Source organism: Lonchura striata, chromosome 3 (assembly GCF_050655825.1).
Source record: "Lonchura striata isolate lonStrDom1 chromosome 3, ASM5065582v1, whole genome shotgun sequence".
Taxonomy (NCBI): Eukaryota; Metazoa; Chordata; class Aves; order Passeriformes; family Estrildidae; genus Lonchura; species Lonchura striata.
In genome coordinates, this window is record NC_140705.1 from 43010120 (window position 1) to 43029102 (window position 18983).

The 18983-nt window shown below is 41.1% G+C and overlaps 1 protein-coding gene across 10 annotated transcripts in view; it reads left to right on the forward strand.

The window, feature by feature from the left end:
- LIN28B (lin-28 RNA binding posttranscriptional regulator B) overlaps positions 1-14709 on the forward strand; it is a 99806-nt gene extending 85097 nt beyond the window's left edge. For all 10 annotated transcript variants that reach the window (XM_085574937.1, XM_085574939.1, XM_085574938.1 and 7 more), the window contains one exon: positions 9556-14709. In XM_085574937.1, the coding sequence (XP_085431063.1) occupies positions 9556-9922 (367 nt within the window). In that variant the 3' untranslated portion in view covers positions 9923-14709. The remainder of the gene's footprint in view (positions 1-9555) is intronic.
- Positions 14710-18983: the final 4274 nt, after the last annotated feature.

The following is an 18983-nucleotide window of genomic DNA, read 5'->3' on the forward strand; positions in this document are numbered from 1 at the left end:
CTTGTATCTGCCTGACCTCTGCAACCAGCCTTGGCTACTGCAGTGCAACTTTTCAGAATCCACAGTGGGGAATTTTCTGTGTTACATTATTAAAGATATCAGAAAATACGATCAGTGAAGTCATCAAAATTGCTCTGGATCTACACCCTTGTGACTGTGATCAGAACTGAGACCATTAAGATGCTCTGTTTCTGGGAACTAGCAATATTTAGGAAAACTTTTATTAACTTCATTGCTATAATTTTACGGCAGTGATATCACTTAATCTACATAATCCCAACCAAGAGGATAAAGTGATCTAGTTTACCACGTATAGGGAAACTGTTTATGTTTTGTTATTTTTAACTGTACACAGAATTAACAAAATTCAGAGAAATCAGTATTAAACATGTGCACGAGATTTACCATCCTGAGGCCAAACAAGGAAAAAGGAAACATGAAGTTCTCAATTAACAATAATTTTTATATGCATAAATGTGCTTTTTATTCTTATGTACACAATTAATAGTGAGAATTAACAATGAGGAGAAACCTGGTTGTGAAATACGGCAGAATAGTAGAAAATGGCATTATTTCTGTTTTAATGCTCAGAGATCAGGCAGTGTGAGACCAGAATACCTGCCTCAGGTGGGAATTAGAAGCTTTAACATATAAGGCTTAATCCTGTTGCAGCCAAAATCCTCTTTTCACGCTTTACTGTTGCTTGCGCATTTTAATGTGAAAGTTGCAAAATCTTTTTTTTTTCGAGATACTGAAAGCCTCTTAAAAATGCATTACAGAAAATGCTCAGCCCATCCATTTAGTAATAATGTCAATATATGAAGCTAGTCCATTTTAGACATCTTAAGGTGCAAGTTCAGAAAAGTGAATAAGGTGGCTGCTGCTTCCTTTCTCAGTCAGTGCAATCAGAGTGATGCGGATTTTCCTTACCGTTAAAGTGTGGCTATAGAGCGTCTGAATTTTGTAATTGTTCTTGTGGGCTTTGAATGTGTGAATTTACAGATGCTATTTCAAGCAAAACCAAGCACCATGTTTGATGCCCTTTTGTTCCACATGTGATTCATGTGACATGACTTTATCAGTGCCATTAGCTCTGGAAAGAACCCCTATAGAGATAGCTGGCGTGGTCTCCTTATAGAGAGTGTGTCATGGAGACAGTAACCATCCTTTTGCTTCTGAAGAGTGAAATAAAAACATGAGCTGCTGGTTAAATCCTGCAATCCTTAACACTCGTGAAGCCTGTATTCATGTAAGTCATCTAATTCAGTGTATGTAACAGGAGAATTCATTTCAAGGCTAGCACCTAAGTCAGTCCATACTTCTGTCACCAGATATTTCTGAAACTCTGTCTGTGAAACTGATTTATATGAGGTATCTAAAGTCCCACCACTCATAACTGGTATTATATAGTTCATATAGGTTATGAACTTCCAGAACAACCTTCTTCCTCCTCTTTCTCTACCATGGCTTGCTTCAGTGCTCCAGCCTACTGCCAGGATGCCATTTGCTGTTTCCTGCTGTTGTGAGTTGGCGTCACTTGTACTTGCCGTATTTGTTGTTTTTGCCGCTAATATTAGTGATGAAATAAGGAACAAAATAGAAAAGGCAGTTTTTTACAACTGATTCCCTACTGCCTTTTTATCTCATCTGTGGATTAACTGATCAGTGGATGTGGAAACCCTGGAACCAGCTCTGCTGAGAGGCAGATAAGGTCAGGCATGCCTCTTAGCTCATGACCAGCACCTCACTGACCCAGAAAAGACTTGAGCCGGTTTTATGCAGCGTGCATCCTTATCCACATGGCCAGGAGGCTCAAGCCACCTCCGTGAAAAGCTTCTAGTGTTACTGGGCTAGGCTTCTGTAAACAGGGGCACGGAGCAGTGCTTTCAGACACAGGCAGCCGAGCTCTGCTCAGCTCTGGCCACCCCCGTGCCCGCCCAGCGCCGCGCCCCAGCTGGCTCTGGCAGAGCGCTGCAGACATGGGTGCACATTGCAGCAGCATTGCCCAGAGCAGAGCCCAGACAGCCTTTCCACCAGCAGCAACTGTGGAAAATACGTACTTTTAAAAAAATTACTGCATACAGAGCTGTTCTTGTTGAAAAACTCTGTTCTTTTATTATTCCCAGAGAAATTAATGCTTACAAGGGAAATTTGTGGTTGAGAGTATTTGTGTGTGTGGTTTCACAGTGCAAAACAATTAACTGTAGTAGACTTACTTTAAATACTTTCATGTTTGAAATGTGTTATATATGTCTGTTTAAAACATAACTTCCTTAAACCATCTCTGATTTTGTATCTGCTTTATCTGAATAGGTTAAAGCCATTAAAATATACATATTCTTTCCATGCTATATTGATACTATAGGAGCAAAACCATCTTTCATGTTAGTTAGAAACAAAACTTCACCTTGTAAATTGTTATTTCAGGACTTTTTAGCTCTTAATATAAAGAAAACCCTTTGTTGTAATAAATGAAAATGCATCCAAGTAATTCCTCCACAAAGATGCATTTCCTAAGGATTTTTATGTGATTGTGTGAAAAATAATTTTCCTCCATGCCTGTAAAGGCAGCTAAGTGGATGGTAGAGGTAAGGTTTTGTGTAAAGGAAGAATGGAAACAATGTTGTTGAAGTTATTTTTTAAGGTCTGCTTTCTCTGTAGTCCTTTCCATTTTTGTGGAGAAAAAGCTGCATTTTGTGCTTTTTGGACCACCTTTCTGTTTCATTGTTGTTCTTGGTTGTATAAAAACCAAAACAAACCCCCATCACCTTCAGTAAAATTGTATTAGCAGATTTTAAACAATTTTATTTCCTCATGAACTTAAGATGAATTGTATTCTGACAGGCCTGATTTATCAGGCAAATGCCTCACGTTGTTTGTCAGCTTCTTTGTTGGGGGGAAGGGGGAGGGGAAACCCGAGCAACAAAAGACCGTAACCTATTGATATTACTTCTGTGATACACTGGGGAAAATAGATTGATTTAGAACTAACCACAGAAAACTAGTCGATCTGATGAGTTTACAGCAGAGCATTTTTATTTATTTATTTGTAACAAGAGTAAACATCATCAATATTCTACCCTGTGTTATTGGAAGCTTCGCAGACAGTGTGGGTTTGTGTCAGTGTGTTGGGCCTATCTGTAAAATGAAAGAAGGCAAGCTTAAAAAAATGGAGGGACCTTGTTTCTCTCACAAAATTGAAAGTCTTGGATCTCTGGTACATTATCATGAGTTGTAGGATTCACAGGATGAATAGATGGATAAGCATTTTTATTGTATTTCATCCTTTTTTCTTCAAAAGGTTATCTTTTTTTAAAAATTATATTTCTGTTAAATATCTCAAAAAGCTAGTAAAGCACAGGAAATTTCCTAACTGAATTTCACTGAAGAATGCCAGCCTGCAATTAACTTTCCCAGCATGTCGCCTCTGCATAGTGTTTTGCATGAACGAGAAGTTCAGGGTAGCAAATACTCCCATGACCAACCCAAACCTAAATATGGCACCAGTGTGCCATTTTCTGCATTGATAATATGCTATTTTACAACATTCTTGATTAAAAATACTTACAGTTTTAAAATGAAACTGATTTTTTTTCCCATTGATTGGTAAATGTAGGTGCCAATGAGGTTTTCTGCCTCATTGTCAGCCTGCTTGATGGACAAGCCATAAATGCTCTGATGAAGGTGGTAAATACTCCTTTCTCTAGTTTATTTAACAAGATAATTTCACTTGACCTTACTTATTATTTCAGTATGCACTACTTTTAATTCTAATACCTGTTAAGAGAGTTTTCAAAGTTAGCTGTGTTCTCTCCTGCATTTAGCTACAGCTTAAGAATTAAAGGTTGATAACCAGAATGGTGTAAACCCCATCAATGCATGTGTGAGCAGAAACATCCCGTCTATTTCCCTGTCAGAGGGCACGAGCAGAGAGTACATTCCACTCATCTTTATGTCTGTCTCCTTAGCTCACCAAAATGCTTTGGGTTGAAAGGAACCTTAAAGACCATGTAGTTCCAACCTCCCCTGCCATGGGCAGGGGCACCTTCCACTAGACCAGGTTGTTCAGAGCCCCATTCAACCTGGCTTTTCAAGCTGCAACAAAGACAACTTGAAATTAACAGGTCCTCGATAGTCCAGAAGATCCTTTCTGAGAATCCTACAACACCTGCTGAGGTGTTGGAGGTTTCTCATTTGTCTAAGGTGGTGCCTGAGCAAGCACCCTGAGCTTTTTCAAGTGTCACATTCAGGTAGTGAGAAGCATCCCTTTGCAGTATTTCATGGCATTATTTTCAAGACAAGTCACTGAAGCCTTAAACAGTGGAAATGTTAGTTATGTCTCAGACCCATTTTTCTGTTAGATCATGGATAGTTTAACATCCCTTTACAGCCATTTACTAAATAGAATAATTTGAATGATCTGCTGCCTGTTCCATCTTGCCTTTCTTCAGTTATGTTGTGAAAGTAATGGCTGAAAAGGACAGCACATTTAGGTACAATTTTAAACATTTCCTTTGTGCTTTAACTGCACAGTTGCATTCAGTGTATTGTAACAGCATCTCACATGCACACACTGCCAGAATTCCATTTTTCATTAATGTTGCAAGATAGAGTATTGTTAGCCAAGAATAATTTTTTTGTAGTCTAATAGCATTCAGAAAGGAATAACAAAAGAGGAATTGGTGTGGGGTACATCCTGGTGAATTATTTTAGTCTTCCTCTGACTTCCCCCTTATTTTAGTCTTCCTCTGTACCCCCTTCCCTCCCTTTCCTATCCCTGTTAGATGTTAACCCCTTACTCCCTGCTCCCCCTCCCCCAAGTCAGTCCCTAGGGTAATTTTACAGTTTTTTTCTCTCAACAGATAACAGTCTGGGGTTACAAACATTTTTCTCTACTTGTCATATATATTGGATTATCATCTAAATTATGTTATAAAATAGCTCAAATAAGCAGGCAGTTGTGTTTACTCTAACTAGTACTGTTTAACCCATCTGAGTTGTTACTGTGGGAAACATATTTGCAAGGCAAGGGTATTATTGTTTTAAAAGTTTAGGGCTAGGGTGTGCTTCCTGAGTAGGAGTATCTGATTGCTGGAGCAAGGAAAAAAGACTAAAGACTAGATGGTATTATTTGATTGTGAAATTGAGTACTTCTAATCATTTTCAGTCATCAGCAATTAATACAGCATATTTTATGTTGGAATCTGTATGCTTTTTCATACAGATTCATGTATTCTTCTTCATTCATGTTTCCTTTAATATGTATTGTTTTATGCAATCACAAATCCATAGTGAAGGAGAATTTTGGAGGTTTTCTTAACCTTGCTATATGCTCTCTTCTTTCTTCATTAGTAGGTATTATTGTTACATTTTTTTGAGAGTATTGAAACATAATGCTAGACAAGTTCCTCAAGGTGTTCCTCTGTTAAGATGTTAATCTTTTTTATATTAAAAAAATCACCCTGATTCACCTTCCTGTCAGTGCTATAGAGAAGAAAGGATTTCCCATTAGGCTAATTGCCATCTCTTTATATTTTTGAGCCTGAAGCTAGCTAGCAAATCATAGAAGCCTACTGTGAGAAAGACAATCCTATTTTAACAAATCTTACTTTTGTCCTTTGTAAATGCTGATTCTGTTATAATTGCACATTTAAAGGCTTTTTGTGTTTTATTATCTCACAGTAGAATTTACATATAAACTTTTATTTAAGGTAACATACATTGTTTCCGTGGTGCTTCGGAAGAGAAGAGATACTTGCAATGGTTGCACTAATCTAGAGTTCCTGAGTGCAGAATTGAATGAGAATTGGTCAGTTTTCACGGCAGGAGTCAGCTTGTGTATTGTTCTGTATATGTATGTAGGTGGAGAGTGAATGTGTGAGCTCCCATGTGCACATCGTGCTCTCAGCTTTCGTGATGTTGTAGCAGAAGTACACGCAGCAGAGAGGAGCAAGGGGCTGAAGCATCCAGCAGGAAAGAGTTAATGCCATACCTTAATGCCTGGGGATGATGCCATGCTGTCATTTGTGAGCTCCGAGGTGGCTGGCCACTTCCATTTTGGGATAAATCCCTTGGAAAGGGAAGGTGTTTCAGAGGAAGGTGTGATCTGTTCTCCTGGTAAGAGTGTTTGACAAGGAATGAATTAATAGCTAAAAGAACTGAATAAATATCACCCTCCTCTGTAAGTCCAGGCACACCCCGGCTGGCACATATATACTCTAATGTGACACTTTACCCAGATGCTTGAATTGACTGGTAATGAAAAACATCCCCAAAAAACCAAATTGGAGTTTAATCACAACTGCTTCTGATAAGAGTTTTTTTTTTCTTTTACAATGACATTTGAATGAAAATTTAAATAAATGCAAGGAATTACAATATTTTGCAAATAGAATATATTGATTGAGTATATATGCAAAGGGTGAGAGGGGCTGCTTGAGTGGAAGCAGGGGCCCTGACAGCAGGTTCTTTGCCAATTGGTGAGGTGAAATGGTCCACTGAATTGGATAACACGGAGCATACCATAGTGACTGATTAAATTGATTTGTCCATGGCTACTGCCTATCCTGCTATGGAGGCCCTTTACCCTATTTTCAGACTTTTTCTTTTTTTTTTTTAACTGTTCTAAATAGATGTGGTAAGGGAGAAATGTGCTGATTCATTCACAGCCATAAAATTCCATGTTCTGATTTAAGATAAAAAACACAGTTTCCAAAATGACTGCACACTCCTAGGCTATACTGTGTTATAATGCATTTATCTCAGGAACAAGTACACTGATAGAAACTGATGAAAAAGGTAATAATAAACATTATTCTTTAATATAACCTAAACTACAACCAGTACCACATCTGTGAATCCTTAGATGTATTTACTGGAAAGGGAAAAAGTAAAACACTTAAAGATTTTTAGTTGCTGCTGTTGTTTCATTTCTCTAATTGCAAGGCTTATTTCCTTACTATTTTTTTCCAGAAGATGTTTAGAAAGCTTGTGGTGGAAACAGTTGAATGCCAGTTAGGAAGACTGAATGCTGAACATACTGTCAAGTGGGGGTCACTAATTTGAAAATACTGCAATGATTTGGCAAACATAGTCAGAGGGATAGTGTTTAATAACTTGAATTTTTTTTTTTTAACTATAGGAGAAAAAAGCTTTGTGTTTTGGTCTTAGATCAGGATGTTTGGATTTTACAATGTACTTAGTGTGTCATTTCCCTTTTTGTGCTAGAGAAATCAATACTAAGTGATAATAGGGCTGGTACATGTTATTTTCTTTGTGATTCAAGGGAAGCTCTGTTAGACTCTGTTCATGGGTTAGTCTGTAGTATATGCAGACAGAGTAGTGTAATCATAGTCTTCAAATTCCACTGAAAAATCACATCAAACTTCAGTGCAGTGGTGACATCAAAATGGAGCCAGTTCACCTAAAATATGTTATTGCAGTTGTAACAGTGCAGAGTTCATTGTACGGGGCTTGGTTTCTTATTCATTTTTAGGGAAGATACAACAATAAATCACAGTGATTTCTGAAAGGATAATGAAGTTCTGTTCATTATTTAACTTCTTTAAATTATTGGTCAGTCTTGTAGGACATGTTTGCATGCAGCATGCCCTGAGCAACTTGCGCTGTTTTTTCATTTGTCTGTGGAAATGAAGATACGGTTTTATCAATAACATTTCTTTGCAAGGTAAAGCAAATTCAGTAGATGAAACTCTGCCTGTACATAAACTTTGCTTGGATTAAACTTCTTGATATTGTATAAACTAGTAGGGACACTACTAAATACTAGGTGAAATAGTCAAGCAGCGCTTTGTTACTTTTCAGGAATCTGAAAATGTAACATACCTTTATGTGGGCTTGATCCGGAGCATGTTGCAATATTTTATTCATAGTTACAGTTACAGGGTTTTTTTTAATCTTTAAATTATCTTTGCAGACCTACGTATTTGTGAAATAATTGTTTTTAATTAGTTGGTTAAGGGAAAGCAAAAAGAAAAAAAATATAGGTTTAGTTCTTTCCAGTAATGTTTGACTTATAAATGAAATGTCTATGCATTCAGTGCAAATTTTAAAAAAACAAAGAAACAGAAGCCATACAAAAGCAGCCAAAGTTGAAAACCCGGTGGTGCACATAAGGTCACCATGACAAAGGCGTGTAATTATTTCTTTGTGTCGTATGTTAGAATAATGTAATCCAATAACTGGTGTTCCTGGTGTGTGTTACAAAGGATTCAGTAAGGAATTGCTTGAGAGTTCTTCAGGACTCCCCTGGCTAACAAGGTTAAACAGAAGAGGTTTTGTGGGCTTCAGCCGTTTCTGAGGAGTGTGGGAGAAGCCGTGTCCGTGCGGCTGGAGGGGCCTCTCTGCATCCCTGCGCTCCCGGCAGCGCATCCCACGTACACACACACACAGGCACGCACACACACACACACACACAGGCACGCACACACACACACACACACACACACACACACACACACACACACACACACACACACACACACAGGCACGCACACGCACACACACACACACACACACCTTTACTGAGTTTATTTTGAATCGAACCCCTAAGTGCCACTACAGACCACGCGTCCCTACTGGCCCGGAGCCATTGCCCGCCGTGCCTGGGTTGAGCCAGAGGAGCCGAGGAGCCGGGCCATGGGGCAGAGCCGGGCCAGGGACAGAGCCGGACCCGGGACAGAGCCGGGCCAGGGACAGAGCCGGGCCCGGGACAGAGCCGGACCCGGGGCAGAGCCGGACCCGGGGCAGAGCCGGACCCGGGACAGAGCCGGGCCAGGGACAGAGCCGGGTCATGGGGCAGAGCCGGGCCAGGGACAGAGCCGGGTCATGGGGCAGAGCCGGGCCAGGGACAGAGCCGGGCCCGGGGCAGAGCCGGGCCAGGGACAGAGCCGGGCCCGGGACAGAGCCGGGCCCGGGACAGAGCCGGGCCCGGGACAGAGCCGGGCCAGGGACAGAGCCGGGTCATGGGACAGAGCCGGACCCGGGACAGAGCCGGGCCCGGGGCAGAGCCGGACCCGGGACAGAGCCGGACCCGGGACAGAGCCGGACCCGGGACAGAGCCGGGCCCGGGGCAGAGCCGGACCCGGGACAGAGCCGGGCCCGGGACAGAGCCGGACCCGGGACAGAGCCGGGCCCGGGACAGAGCCGGACCCGGGACAGAGCCGGGCCATGGGGCAGAGCCGGACCCGGGACAGAGCCGGGCCCGGGGCAGAGCCGGGCCCGGGGCAGAGCCGGGCCCGGGACAGAGCCGGACCCGGGACAGAGCCGGACCCGGGGCAGAGCCGGGCCCGGGGCAGAGCCAGTCGTGGGTCGTGGCGGGCGCCGCGCCCCTCCTCGCGCTGGGTGTCCCTGCTGCCCGCACCGCGTCCCTCGGTCCGGGTTCCGGCAGCGCCGGGCCGCAGCATCCCCGCTCGGCGGGACGCGGCTCGGGGCGAGCGGGGACACCGCGCGGCGATGGCTGGAGATCTGGTGCCCTCTAGTGGGGCCGGGCCCGCCGGAAACCTTAACTCCATCTCTGTCTCTGTTTGGTTTTAGATGCTACAACTGTGGTGGCCTCGACCACCACGCTAAAGAATGTAGTCTACCTCCGCAGCCAAAGAAGTGCCATTACTGTCAGAGCATCATGCACATGGTGGCTAACTGCCCCCATAAAACTGTCTCGCAGCCCACTAGTTCTCAGGGAAGACATGAAGCCGAACCACAGCCTTCCACTTCTGCCTTCCTGAGAGAAGGGGGAGGAACGCACGGCTTCTCGTCTCCATCGTACTCTCAGGAAGGCAGGTCGGAGATCTCGGAGCGCTCGGCCAGGTCACCACAGGAAGTGTCATCCAGTAAGTTGTCTGCATCACCTGAAGAACCAAACAGAAAGGGGCCTTCTGTTCAAAAAAGGAAAAAAACTTAATGCATTTTTCATAATGTTCTGTTTTCTTTACCCTCTTGGGATGTCTACCTCATGCAAGTACAGGGGAAATAATTCATTATCAGTAGCTGACCTGGAATTTTAACTACTGTTGAGGAACTGTGAATGTTTTGTTGTTTTGTTGTTGTTTTGTTTTTTTGGTTTTTTTTTTTGTTTGTTTGTTTTGTTTTGTTTGTTTGATAGACAAATCACTCCAAACAAAATATATCTGAGCAGGGTGCATTATGTTTTACTTTCCGTGTGTATGTGTGAGTATGCATGCGCGTGTTTGTGTGTGTGTGTGTATACATATCTATAAATATATTTTTTCCATCAGACCATTCTCTAGATCCCACCAGACATTACTGTGAAGCAAAAGTGACAGTACCCAATGTTCCTGAACTCATTCCTAGAATGTTTCAAAACGTGTTCAGAAAACAAACAAGAAAACTCAATTTTCTCAAATTTCACTCAGAAACAAACCAAACCTGATAAACCACATAAAGAACTGAGATCAAGACTGTTACATCACTTGTGAACCAAAGGATATTTCATATTTTAAAGCTGCCATATGGTACTAAAGATACTAAGACATCCCCCGTACCATCAATTTGAATTACTTCCTTTTTCATCTCCAAAAAGTACCAAAACCCCTCCCATCCCCATGCCAGTGCAGGGCAGTTTATGACTCAAGATGACTCTCATTGCCACCACCCTTTGTTGGTGAGGGGTTTAAAGCTCCAGAAAAGACAATGAATGTGTAGTTTCTGGGATGGTTTCTCAAAACGTTTTGTTAAATTAATATGATTGTAACTGTAACTTAGATGTCTGTTGTGTAGGGGAGAATGTGTAAGTTGTTACCAAACAGACCCTTTTGAGTGGTGCCAGGATGCCATCCTGGTTAGCCATTTGTATACTGTGAACAATTAGGGTACCTTGGTGGCAGTAGTAGCCGCAGCAGCAGCAATTTCTCTTGGTCCCAAGTAGTGTCCCTCAATTTGAAGGGTCTTTGCCCTTATTTCCTGTTGAAATACCATGGGGAGAACTCCTTAGGGATTTTTATTGTTGTTGTCCTTTTGAGTTTTAAAGAAAACAAAATGCAAAGTTAATGAGATCCTGGGCTGAATAGTTCCTGAGACTAAAGGTTGATGGGCACTTGGGGTTGCTCAGCTAGGCTCCCTAGATGATGATACAGCATGGGTACAGACCAGCCTGAGGGAAGGGACCTGCAGATTTGCCAGGAGCCCTGGGCATCATCTCCTTCTTGTGAACTGGGGGCTGCAGCTGACCAGCCTTGGTCCAGAGTGCCCTAGGACCACACACTTCTGTGTGAAAGAGGAGGAAGATTGGTGGCCTCAGAGTGAGACTCCCCGGGCTGCGGGCCTTGCTCGGGGTTAATAGAGTTGGAGCCTATCAAAACTTCAAGTCGCTTTCCATTTGTAACTTTTGAATTACCAAGTCATACGTAAGATAACGTACTCTGACAAATCCCATTGTGGATGTAAGTTAATTAGAGAAACCTGTATAATCCTTAACATTGGCAATAAACACAGGCTGTTAAAGCTTGAAAGTGTCGGGTAGGTTTAAGCTCGGATAATCAAACTAAAGAAACAGCCTGCGTGAAAGGCTACAGCGAGCCGAAGTCTTACCGTGGTAACTCCTCTGCAGCTGATGGTTGCAACAGGTATGCAGCTGGCTCAATGCGTGGCCTTTCCCCTTCCCACTTGTCCTGCCAGATGAGACTTTTACTGGTGCTGCTGCTGCTTCAGTGAACAGGTAGTCATCAAACTCCTCAGTGAAGGGCACAATTTTATTTTGTGTGAATTCCTTGCCAATGTTTGCAAGAATCTCAAGGTTTGTACTGAAGTTTTCAGTAATGCTAATGCAAAGCTTACCTTTGACGATATTGAATGTGATATATCTATAGAGAACATCCTTGCCTTATGTAAGGATAGTAAACTTATTTAAATTATGTAGACAAATCAAAGTGGCATTGCTTAACCTTCTAGTCGGTGTAAAAACCAGGTTAAACAGCAAAGATGCAAAACTTAGGTCACTTTGAAAATTTAAACCAAAGTTCCTTATAGAAATAGGCAACTGTGGATTTGAAAACTGGTCATTCCCTGTTTATATGTAAGAAGTTCAGAGCTGAGATAAAGAAATGTTTTCAACATGCGGATTTTTATTGGTGCTGTTTGAAATCACTGTGTGCACCAAAGTCAGACTGAACTGCTAAGAGCACATACCAAACCCTATCTTATTGTTGAAAGCTTAAGGTTTTATTTTTATATATTAGAATGTTATCACTGTTACATAACATACTCAGGACAAAGAACTTTGCTCAGGGAATATACCATGTAATGTTTTTTCTTTACAGAATAGTCTACAGACCTGCTTACTCAGAACAAACCAAATAGTCTTAGACCTTTTTATCTCTGTATAAGTATTGTGTACTGATATTAGTAACTACCTCTGAGTTGACGTAGACCTACGTTTCTGATAATCAGATCTCAGCGTTTTGTATTATAAGTTCCTGTGAAATGTTGAAGTGGTATTATGTACTGGTTGCTTATGTGAGCATTTGTGTCTTTATATTCACAGGGTGTGAGTTTTCAGAGATGCTGGGCAACCACAGCTCCCACTGACTTCCAGTCGGAGTTACTGGTGCTTGGCTTTTCTAGGAGGGGAGGGATAGGGGATGGGGGTGGAGGGGGACGAATAAAAACACAAAAGCATCAAGCCCACTTTGTTTACATAGGTGACAATAAAATTATTATTCTGTTTACAGCAAAAGGCTACCTCATATCTACTGCATGAATACATCTTTGTGCTGCTGTGGCCTTAAAGGTGGCTGTTGATCTATGGTACATACTTTTAATCTGTACTAAATATGTTACTGTTAGTTCACCATTGTAGACGTTATGGTAAATACTTGTTTAAGAGGAAGCATCCATTTGACATTCCAAGACCTTTCCAAACATTTCTTTAAAAGTTTTTATTTTTCTGTCCAAAGGATTATGGACACCATTCACGGGAATAAATTCAGCTCCAGAAGAGATAAAAATGTACATGCCTAAGTTAAACATATAGCAGCATAAGCTGCAGCAGGTAACAACTTAGCACTGGGCTGCAGTAGGAAAAAAAAAATATAGTTATACTTCTTCAATTGGCTGCTCCAAATAAGCAAAGAACCTTTTAAAGGAGGAGGCACAGACTGAGTTTGGGATTCTTCCTTCATGCTTAAGGACGAAATTAATATTTGGCAGCATTTGCTCAGGCTAGATTTCCCCCTATTCACCAGCCTGTCCTTGCCAGAGCTCTCCACAATAAAACTCGTTTGAGTAGAAATAGTTAAAATATCTGCTCAGACAGATGTATTTTTCTCCTAACAATAGTGGAGATAAGGTTAAACCTGAAGCAAGAATCTCCATCCCTCCCCTTCCCCACCCCCAAATGCTCAATGTGATTTAATTGTAAGGGACATTGTGAGATACTTTTTACTCTTCCCCAAGGAGAGGTCATGATATTTAATTACACGCTACAAAAGATAGACCATGAGGAAGACTTGTATTTGAAGGAAGAGCCAAATAACTTTTTTCTGCAGTTAGTGGTAGATCTGGCATTGTAATACCATTTGCAACATTTTGCCTTTAGCCAGCTTTCAGGGAGTGCCAAATCCACATTTGGATCCTACCTCTTCCCATTGCAGGCCACCCTTTTCAGCCATTTTATTCTGCACCAGTGTTATCCTGGAGTTCCTGCTTGGTTCCTGCTTAGTTTTGTTAATAGAACCCCATTTAAAAAAAGTGCTTATAGATCTTGTACCATTCTTTGTAAGAAGAATTATAAAAGAACATGGGAAATTGCATGGAGTCTTAAATTTAATTTAATTAATTTATCTGTAAGAAATGTTTATCATAAAAATATATATGTATTCCCCTGTGCTAGATATTAAAGTGATTGGGAAGATATGTACATGTGCAGATGCACTGATTTTAATTTCCTAGAAGTCTTAATGAGATTTGAGTATTGTTTTAGAAACAAGCAGAGCCTTGTTAAATGCATCGATCTTATTTTGCTTAGTTTTATCAACAGCCTCTTTAAGATCCAGTGGTTGTGTAATCCCTGTTACAACTGTTGACTGATAACAAGAGGTTGATCTATGAACACACACTTCTTTTTTGTTTTGTATAAACCAAAGCTGTGCAGTAACAGCTGTGGCAGTATTTTTCTGAGAATGTTGAAAAGTAGCAAGGTATTTGCTACCATTGTCATTGAACCAAATGTATGAATATGTTGACAAAGGACAATGGTTTTGACTACCTCTTGGATTACTAAGTTAAGCAACAACTGTCTGACAAACATCACCAGACTGGCTTTAACTAGTATGTGTTGCTTGTAATAATAATAACAATAACCATACTAGAGACCAAAGTGAACACTGATTTCTATATGTCTTTAATACTGTGTCTTATCTAGTGTTTTTAAATTATCTTCTGTAGTATAGATTACCTCATTGTCCATTTTGACTTGTATGTTGTTTACAAGGTGAAAAGAAAAATCACTTGAATTTTATGTTGTAAGAAATAAAACCTTGAGTTGAAGTTTTGAAAGTCATTTCACCTGTTTACTGTCTTGACGGACTAAAGCACTGATTGCCTTTCTACATACCATGTATTTTATATCCTTGTTTCATGCCTAATGTCTTTTTTTTCCTGTCAGTCATGGATATTGTGAGGTTTAAAAGAATTACTTGATTAAAAATAAAACATATAACATTGGCATTTACAGTGAGTCTTTGAGATTTGCTTTATTTGCATGGTAAAGACACACTGCATGTCACTGGGAAATTTTCTTTTGCACCTATGCTCACTTAGTTTTGGGACATTACCTTCAGAAAAAATAATTTTAGTTATATAAGTCATTGTTGGGGGGAGGGAGAAATAAATGATTCATTCATATCTGAATCACAGTTGCGGTGCTGCAGAAATTGTACCCCAAAACCTATTCAGCTATTGAAATTAAACTGCAGGATTATAGCTTTTGGTACTTATTCTCTGTGAGAATACACTGGATATTAAAGCTATCAGACATTTAGACATTTAGGTCATTCTCTCGCCTGAAAAGCTTTTGGTATTTAGGCCTCATCCCATCTTTATTACTACTTCCATAATCTGTAAACTTGTATATATCTATTTCATGGTAATTTAAACTGAATTGAAGAGAGGTTTCATTTTAGAAAATAAAGTGCTGTCATTTTTCATTACCTGGAAATTCCTTCTCTAAATTACATATAGTGTTATTAGTGACTTGGATAGCATTAGCTCATCATTCTGTATTAAAATATTTGAGGACGTGTATATGCCAGCTTTGTTTTAACACAGGGCTCTGCATGGAGTGATTAATAGCAAAATTTAACAACCTCTGCTAATACAAGGCAGATTTTTTTTTTCTAATTGTACAAACATCTGCATGAAAGGGTGACTATCTACTCCTCCTATAGTCACAGAAAACTTCCATTTATTTCCCCTCACATCACCCCTCTAATACATGTTCTCAAAAAAGAGTGAGCTATGGAGATGTGTCCCAGTCACATGTCTAGTCACACCCTGTCGTGTCCCCAACCTGTAGCCAAATGGTTTCATCACTCTCCTGAAATGTGGAAGAGGTGACTCTCAATCCCCTTGGCTAAGATCCTGCACATGTCCCACTTCTGGTGTCAGTCATGAGGAGTGAGGCTTTCTGTGAAACATCTGATGAGTGCTCTGTGAAGAGCACGGTTCACACCAGGTGTTTACGTGACCTCCTGGCCCAGTTTCAGGGTATGGGAGGGGACACCTTGGGTGTGCCACCACCTAACTCCTGGAGCACCCTGCAAGGTGACACAGGCAGGAGGAAGCCACCTCGGGGAGTGCGGAGCAGCTCTGGCCATGTACAGATGTGGGAAACTCTTGGAACAAGTGAAATTAAGAAATGTCCTCTCCAGCAGTGTCTAATGTTGACTGAGACCAAAGCACCTGGAAGAACAGCAGCACCTAATTCTTCCCACCTCATCTCTCAAACAAGCAGCCCTCCTTCCCAGAGCCACTAAAAGTCAGTATTTTTATCCTTTTAGCAGCTGCCCCAGGACAGTTTAGAACTATTGTCTTCATCTTATGGACAGGAAGCTTGTCTTATGCATTAGGCAAAGGCATCAGCAGCAGTACCTAAATCCACTGCTGCAAGCCAAGGCCCCCCTTCCTAACCTTGCAGAGAAGTGATCCCTGCCACACAACACAAACAGCCTTGCTCTGTGCCAACAAGGAGAAATCTTTGGGTTGAAACTTCTACGTCAATACAAAAGCCTTTTGAAATAACAATAAAAGTAGCATGTTTATTTTCTTCCCTGTTCTTTGGGTCCTGGGATGCATGCTTTCGAGCTATCTCCAGCCTTTCTGTAACCCTAAGTGCCAAAACAAATATAGCCATTTATAGAAAGAACTGCATTTTTTTCTGCAATCTCTTGGGGGCAAGCCATTACATTTACACAAGCCATTAATTTCAAAACTACTCCTAATTTATGATAGACTCAGCATACCTATCTCCTTCCCTCAACACCAGTTGACTTTTCCCCAATAACAAAAATATCCCAGATGCAAGTAATTGCATGTGCTTTCAAGTTGTTTACATAATTATCCCTCGCACTTCCTGTATACTTGCACGGGAAGACACTCTTTGGTGGACAGGAGGGAATTCATTCTGTGGATAAATATGTGACGTGAATTCTCCTGATAATAGTATAATTCAGGTGATGTCCCAATTAATTAAACACCATTTTGGCAAAGTGCTCTGCTGTTTCCAGTGTTGTCTGCTGCCTGCAATGCTTTTGACCTCTAGGATGAGCAGTCCCCTCAAGAGCATGCTGCTCTGCACCAGTTATTACTTTTTGCAGCCATTGGCCTGCATGGTTGCCAAGTAGCTGCCATCGAGCCCCGGGCACCTTTTCAGGCTGCTGATGCTCAGTTAACATGCAGCTGGTCGATTTTTGTTTGCTGGCTGTTCAATATTTGGCCCCGGGCATTACTTGCTGCACAGCTCTTAGCCTAGATATTCTGGATATTCAGGGTTGGAGCAGCCAAACAGTTCATAAAACAACACTGGTGGTGTTTCTAATGTTGGGCCAGCCAGGAGAAGGCAAAACTAGGCAGAAAGAATGACAAGCCCTGAGCTTAGGTATCCATACAGGTTTAGATGCTTACAACCCATTTACTTCCAAATAATCCAGGATTCCAGGCCAGGAAATACCAGCTGTTTATCTAATTTGATCTGCTGGACTGACCAGGCAATTAAATTCAGGGCAGTTACTAGGGCACTGAATTTTAGCACTCAGTTTTAACTGGAGCCTTATTTGCTTGGGTGCGTTAAGCGTATTTTCTGGTAGGGCTTCAGATCAGGCCTGAATGCCTTTGAGAAACAAAAAGAGATGGTCTGCTGCATGACAGCTTGTTTTAATCACCTGCTGCTAACAAGTATTGCCTCATTTCCAGTTCCACTGGCTTCAACTTCCAGTTCTTCCACTGTAGTGAAAAGTCCTATGTGTACCAATAAGGAAATTCAGCCTTCTTTCTTTGGTTTTTAAAATAATAGACAAGACCCAGTATATATATATAATTTTTTTATGTTCCTTCTTTATCATGATTTTGAGAAACCTGCTACTTGTCTCATTCAGAATCCTTTAACTTCTATGCTGGGATAGCATATCAGCTCTGGCTTTAAAATCAGCCTTATTGAGCTGCCAGTGTTGGTCCTCAGTGTCCTAGAAAACTGGTTCTTTTGTCTTCTTTCCCTTTAAGAAATGTGCTGGATTATCATGTGCTGGGTTCTTTAAAGCAATTAGCTAAAACTGCCCCACCAAAACCAAATCAAACCAAATAATAATAATAAAAAAAAAAACAAAGCAAGGAACAACTGAACCCACCTCAGTTGGAGCATCCAAAATATTTGAGGCAATCAGACTAATCAGACATTTTGGGAAATACTGGTTGAAAGTTACTAGAATAATGTATAATAAGTTAAATTTGGAAATATTTTGGGAGTTGCCTATGAAAGAAAGCAGCAATGCCATTTCTCCCCCAAGGCAGCATAGCAAGGGTGGGGGCTTGAAGCACAGTTCCTTTCCATTCAGCCCCCGTTTCTTTCATCTCTCCTTGACCTACACTGACAGCTGTGACAAAAAGTCACAGTCAAGCCTGCTGAACCGTAACTTCTCTGGAGTTTCAAGCCTGAGAGTTTCTGAAAAGCAGCTGTCTTGCACAAAGCTGTGCAGAGAGGAGCAGAGGCTGCCCCCACAGAGACCCTCTGCTCGGCTGCTCTGGTGTGGGAGAGGGAAGGGGACAAGCACAAGCACCACACCAGTAGCCCCTGAGCCCTAAGATCTGTTTGTCTGTCAGCAAAAGCCAAAGGGAATTAAAGCAAAAGAACTGCAGGAATAGACATATGGTTTCACCACCAGGTGATTAAAAAAAAAAAAAAAGAAAAAAAAAAGAGAGAAAAGAAAAAAGAAAATAAATAAAAGAGAAAAGAAAATAAAAGAAAATAAAAGAAAAAAGAAAAGAAAGAAAAGAAAAGAAAAGAAAAGAAAAGAAAAGAAAAGAAAAGAAAAGAAAAGAAAAGAAAAGAAAAGAAAAGAAAAGAAAAGAAAAGAAAAAGAGGAAAAGAAAAGATAAAAAAGAGAGAAAAGAAAGAAAATAAAACAAAAAGAAAAGGCAAGGTTTTTCCAGCTACTCTGACCAAAGAATCTGGAAAAAATAGGATTAGTGGCAGCTCCTGGAATTTGGAGACAGTGTATCAGGGGGCTTCAAAGAGCAGCAATAGGCTCAGGTGCCCTTCCAGTTTTAGTAATGCTCCATTTTCAGATCAGTAATTTGGGTTGTTTCTTCCAATGACTCCTGAAGAAGTGATGGCCCTGAATTGACCTGAATTCTAAAAGCTACAGCCTTGTTCCCCTGCCCATATTTGGTTTGCTGGCAAGGTTTGGGGGTGTGGGGGGTTACTCCTGTAACTGGGGGAACAGGAAAGCTCCTGT